The sequence below is a fragment of the Diachasma alloeum genome, unplaced genomic scaffold (assembly GCF_001412515.2).
Source record: "Diachasma alloeum isolate Michigan unplaced genomic scaffold, Dall2.0 Dall_scaffold_00294, whole genome shotgun sequence".
Lineage (NCBI taxonomy): Eukaryota > Metazoa > Arthropoda > Insecta > Hymenoptera > Braconidae > Diachasma > Diachasma alloeum.
Genome location: NW_021680433.1, coordinates 127,583 through 133,553, shown reverse-complemented (window position 1 = coordinate 133,553; position 5,971 = coordinate 127,583). Strand labels below are relative to the sequence as shown.

The 5,971-nt window shown below is 37.1% G+C and overlaps 1 protein-coding gene across 1 annotated transcript in view; it reads left to right on the top strand.

Moving 5' to 3' along the window:
* Nucleotides 1-4,409: 4,409 nt before the first annotated feature.
* LOC107039190 (tubulin epsilon and delta complex protein 1) overlaps nucleotides 4,410-5,971 on the top strand; it is a 5,431-nt gene continuing 3,869 nt past the window's right edge. The window contains exons 1-2 of the mRNA XM_015258688.2: nucleotides 4,410-4,633; nucleotides 4,697-4,781. Coding sequence (XP_015114174.1) covers nucleotides 4,493-4,633; nucleotides 4,697-4,781 — 226 coding nt within the window. The 5' untranslated portion in view covers nucleotides 4,410-4,492. The remainder of the gene's footprint in view (nucleotides 4,634-4,696; nucleotides 4,782-5,971) is intronic.

Genomic DNA, 5,971 nt, shown 5'->3' with positions numbered 1-5,971 from the left:
TCGCTTCGCTCGCTCCCCCCCACCCCGTGTGACCGAGCCGAAGTGACCGTAAGGGTTTTTGTAAACCTCATTATTTGAAGATGATCGTAAAAGTAGAAAAGAAACGGAGCATAGTTAAGGCCAAATGGGATGAAAAGAGAAGAATAAAATGAAGCTCTTTATAAGACAAGTTTCTGGAAGATATAAGGCCTTATTTCAAAACTCGACTTAAACTCGGCTGGTAACTTCACAATTTATTTTAGCACCCACAAAAATATTACTGGATTCCACTGAAATTTTCTTCTGGTTTTGCAATATAATAACCACAATATTCACAGTTGATAGATAATAATTATGCTTTGTATGAAATTGGCTTCGATAAACAGAAAAATGAATAGAAAGAAAGAAGAATGGCATTCAGATTTCTCACAATTTCTTTCACTTTTTTTTATAATTAAGGATAATTAAGGATAAAGTTACAATAAAAGTCAGACATAAGGGTGAGAATTAGGGTCACAGATAAGGGTCAGAACCTGGGTCATAGTGAGGGTTAGAATCTGGGTCATAATGAGGGTCAGAATCTGAGTCATAGTGAGGGTCAGAACCTGGGTCATAGTGAGGGTCAGGCGTCTCCTGAATTTTTAAACCTCCTTATTTTTTTATTATATAGAGAGAAGAGAGATATAGATAACGGACCATGGATAAAAGACGGAAGCAAGAGAACGGAGGGAAATGGGGTCTACAGAATTTAAGGATACAATGAGGAACAGGATTGGCAAATAAAGATCACAAGTTAAATTTAGAATGAGGGTTACAGATAATAGTTAAAATTACCCCCTACATCAGGATCCCTTATATCAAGACCCCTTATATCAAAACCCTTCATCCTGATATTGGGACCCCTATGACTGGTATGATTTTTATGAGGACACCTCATATGAGGACCCCTCATGTAGGGTCCCGTCATGTGGGGACCCGTCATATGGGGACCCCTCATATAGAGACAGAATTTGAAATTACATTGCTCGATTGGAACAAGAAAAATTTCTTTAGAAAACCTGAGAATTTCTTCGAATTTTCAAGAAAATCCGAAAATTTCCTATTTTCCAGAAAACTTGAGAATTTGCTCGAATTTTCTAGAAAATCTGGTAGTTTTCTAGAAAATTCACGAGTTTTTTCGAATTGGTTTTATGAAATCAAAAAATTTTCTCGAATTTTCCGTAAACCTGAAAATTTTCTCGATTTTTTTCGAAAATCGGAGAATTTCTTCGTATTGTTTAGAAAACCCGCGGATTTCCTGGAATTTTCGGAAAAATCAAAGGATTTTCTCGAACTTTCTAAAAAAACCCGAGAATATTTTCAAACTTTGTATAAATCTCAAAAATATGCTGAAAAACTTGAGAAAATTTTAGAATTTTCCAGAAAGCTCTAGAATTTTCTAGAACTTGCTAAAATTCATGATACCAGATGAAATGGTAATATAATAATTTAATTTAAATTTGGACTTATCATAATTAATATGTGTAGATATCATTGTGAATGGGATGGATAACTTTGGCTCAAATTTGACTCAATTTCAAGCTCTATGAAACATACAAGTTTAAGTTTATATGCTCATATAAATGTACGGGCTCATTATTATGAGACAATAATTTATTATAATTTATCGTGTAGAAATATACATATGAAATTATGTCTTTAATGGCAGAGTAAGGTGTAATAAACCTTACCAGCTCTTGGCGTTACCTCGGATTCACGACGGGGACGTGGCTGGAAGTGAATTCCAAAAAATTTGAAATTTGCAAAAGTCCATCACCAACAAAATCTTGATAGATTTCCAAGACTTTTTATCTATCACTCAAAATGCACTTATCATTTCGCGGTTTGGCAATAGAGAAGATGAAGAACATATTCCTAAAAATTTATAAGGGTTAATAACCTCGACGAAGAATTCCTGTGACAATTATTCCTGAACCTCTTCCATCCTGTTCATAACTGATCTACCAAATAGACCTTTTCATTCTGCGAGTTACTAGATTTGCGGACACTTTTTTCCCATGTTAATTCCCCTAGGATTTGCGGACACTTCATCGAATTTACATATAAATCATGGTTTTTGAGCGCTCAAGTGTAAATCATTGTAAAGTTCAATATTTATCCAAATTTTCCATGGTTTTTTCGGAGATTTTTTCGTTGAATGAACGAAATAAATATTTCCCCTAGATTTCCAGAATGAAAAGGTCTATTTAAAATTATGCAGTTCAATGATAGAAGCGAACGATTCGAAGAGTTACGATACTTGTAGAATCGTTCGTCTCGATTAAAATTATATCGAAGTGTTGAGATTTTGGATACACCTTTCTCGCCTCATGTGTGCCGGATAGCCTCGTGAAGCGCCGCAGCGCCACGCGTCACGGCGAGCACCACCGCAACGCGAGGCGCCCGTACGCCTGACACCGCGACGCAAGCCGCTCCGATCAAACCACTGAGTTCGAATGGTTGACGAGGAGGGGAGAAAGGAAAACAGGATAGTACTCAAGGCGGTGCTCCGGGGAGAATGAGTAGATCTTACAATCAAGTGTGAAACCTCTTCGAGTAAACCCTGCAATTTCACCTAATTACATATATTCCTGGCAAACAAATGACTTTAACGCAAAACGTCTCAAGAACTTTCTTGAACCTGATAAAATTTCGTATCGAAAATGTTTTTCGACCTTTCGCTCAAAATCACTTATTAATGAGATAATTACGTAATTACGCGGATTTGATATGTGAACTTGAGTCCTTTTATCACTAGTTCAGGGCATTATTGAAACCGCCGGTTTGAATAGCAATTTAAAGACCTGAAGAGACCTCACTGGGGTTCTCTTCGAACTATTTACTCCATCAGAATTATCTCCGGTGGTAAATTATCACGTAAATCTGTTTCTACGTTATCTGCATCTGTTTTATCCTCGGAATTTCCCACCAATTATTTTCCGCAAATTTATTTGATTTATTTTCAATGAATTTACGGATTGAAGCGTGAATGATTATTATAAGATATTTGCCCAATCAATAGACATACTTTATTACCGACACAGCATTTTCTTGATAAAATACAATTTAAGAAAAACATAAAATCCGCATTCAAAAAACAATGGAAAAAATGCAATGAAATTCAAGAAGAACACAATATTTATGAAACGAGAACGCGGTTTGGTGGATCTAGTTTTATTTCAATTTCACATGTTCAAATTGAACGTTCATAGACTTACACAATGTAGCATTCAGATTGCATAATGAGTAATTAAGTTGATACATTACAGTTTAGGAGATCAAAATGTATATCGTAACCCGGCTGTGTAGCGCACTTGGTAGCAGCATGAGATTCACAACCTCAAGCTCCCAGGTTCAAGCCCCGGCCGGGCCAAAATTCCACACCAATTTTTCATCACAATTTTCCACATAATATTCAACTGAAAATTCAACACAATTTTCAAACCAAATATTCCACGGAATTTTCAACTGAAAAATCCACTCCACATTCAACATTCCCTGCTGAAGGCCCTCGGGCGATGGCCGCGTTGGCAAGTTAACCCTTGCAACGAAAAACCGCTGAAATTTGAAATTTGAATTTGAAATTTGAAAGTTGCAAGGCTCAGACGTCGCTAGGGTTATACCTCGTGAGGAACATGTCTCTCGTTAGACCATTAAAGGTTTTCTTTCCTGCTCCTCTTGTTTGACCCTTATAATCGTTGGACCGTTGTGATTGTTCTTCCTGCCTCCCCAATTGCTGCTTATTGTCGTTTGGCCTTTGAGATTGTCTTGCCTACTTCTGTTGTTTGGCCGTTGCGACGTTTGACCCTCGCGAGGTATGATCCTTGCAAGATTTGCACATAACACGGGAGCTCAACTCCCCTGTCAGCGCGGTTGTTCTTGCGCCAGAACAACTGCATTGTTCTCAATCGCGTACAGACGCGGTCAAAAAGGTCTAAAAACTCCTCTGTAAATTACTTGCTTTTTCACATGTAGAAAACTTGATAAAATACTGGTGGTATTTTACTTATCCAAGTCTGCCAAGGACAATCGAAATAGTATATTTCGTAACGAGTGCAAAAAAGTGTTTTTTGGCGAGTCGGAGGGTTATATCACGAGCCGAAGGCGAGTAACAATATAATCCCACGAGCTAAAAAACATTTTTTCACGAGTTACGAACAATATTTTTCATCACAATGTGGCGGAAATTGGACTTTTAGGCACGCGGAGCGTGCCGAAAAGTTCACTTTTCGTCACAGCGTGATGAAAATTAAAGATACAATACCAAACGAATAGGGAAATCCCCCTGTAGAACAACTTTGTCATAGAAGGTAAAGACAATTTCTACGTTATCTATCGACCATCAGGTCTCCCGCCAAATCCACTCACCTATTTCACTCTGGTAGAAAAAGTTCTCTAGGTTAAACAGCCACGGATAACCTGTCAATTTGTTATCAATTAGTCGCGGGAATAAACGCTATTTTCTGATTAATGAATGAAGAGGGGTGGATTAATAATGAGTGATGTAAAAAACGTCATCAACTTATTATGCAAACACATTGGCCAATGCACGGAAGTGCAAGTACATCCGGAGTATTTCAAAGCAGCCAAATATAATGAAGATTCACCGGAAGTTGTGAGTAATCAGTAAACCGATATACATATTGCGAAATTATATATGTAAAAATATTCATTACAGGTTCAATGTTTTTGGACGGTTTTAAATATTCTGAGTTATTACGCAATCAAGAAAACACAGCCAGGAATCGATTTTCAACATTATGGTATTTCAGAACAATGTTTCATAATTTCGCCGCATTTTCATTCATTTAATTGCAGCGGAAATCGATTTCCCCTGCGATTAGATGAATGAAAATGATGAATTATTTTTTTTTCACTACGAAAAAAGTATTTTTACATTTTATTTCAAATATGCGAGTTTCCGCAAAATTTTCGAGATAATCTGAAAACTCTATAATTAACTTCCTTTTTTGCGCTACTAGAAATGATTGGGCACTAGGAACTAGCTCTTTACGGGTCGTACTTGTCTTTGAAACTAGAAGCTTTGGAAAAGAATCTTGCTATGTATTTCTCGTATTAGTCGATACGCAACACCCCCAGTCGGTGGAAGGGGGTGTTGGGAGGAATCCAAATTTTTTTGTTTTTGTGATTCCAGTGTGTAGTAATTTGTTATAAACAATTTTATCTCAATTTTTCACAAAAAAATGATTTTTCATGCACACGATGAGACATACCAAAAAATGTTTCAGATGAATGTTGTTCATCTTCCTCAGAAATGACCGGTCAAATGACGGTCAATTACCGCGGTCATGACGGGTAATTACCATGTCCATAAATCTGACGATTCGGTCAGGAATTCAAAAAATGACCAATTCAATTCTGACGGTCAATTCTCATCTATATAGATGACACAGAAATTTTTATTCGGTTACTCGGTGTCGGCAAGGTTACTAGCGGTCATAGGGACCCTACGTCGCCACTAGGGGTTTATGCGAGACTAGATAACAAAATTCGTTCAGCAAGCAACTCACCTAGGTGAAGAGCTGAGCGAACTAGATGAGGGAGCGGTGGCAATTATGAGAATTAAGGAGAGAAGGACTGAAGAGGAGCCTCATCCAGCATCCTCCTAATTTAACATGAAGTTTTTGACCAAAAACATAATATATACAGAGATATATCTTTAATTAATTTTGTTGACGTTTATTAAGTTCATGAGCTTATCATGAATGATCTCGAGCATCGAATTTATGATTGTTTTCTAATTCGCTCCAATAAACATCAACTTTAAATTATGAAATGCGACTCAATTCTGAGCCGTCCATCTGCCTGAAGGGAATCCAAATTTCCTCAGGAATCGAATGGAATAGGTTATAAGGCTCTAGCTCGCATAGTTTCCGAGATAATCGCGAAAAACGAAATCGCCAAAAAAAATTAATTTAATTTATCTTGTATA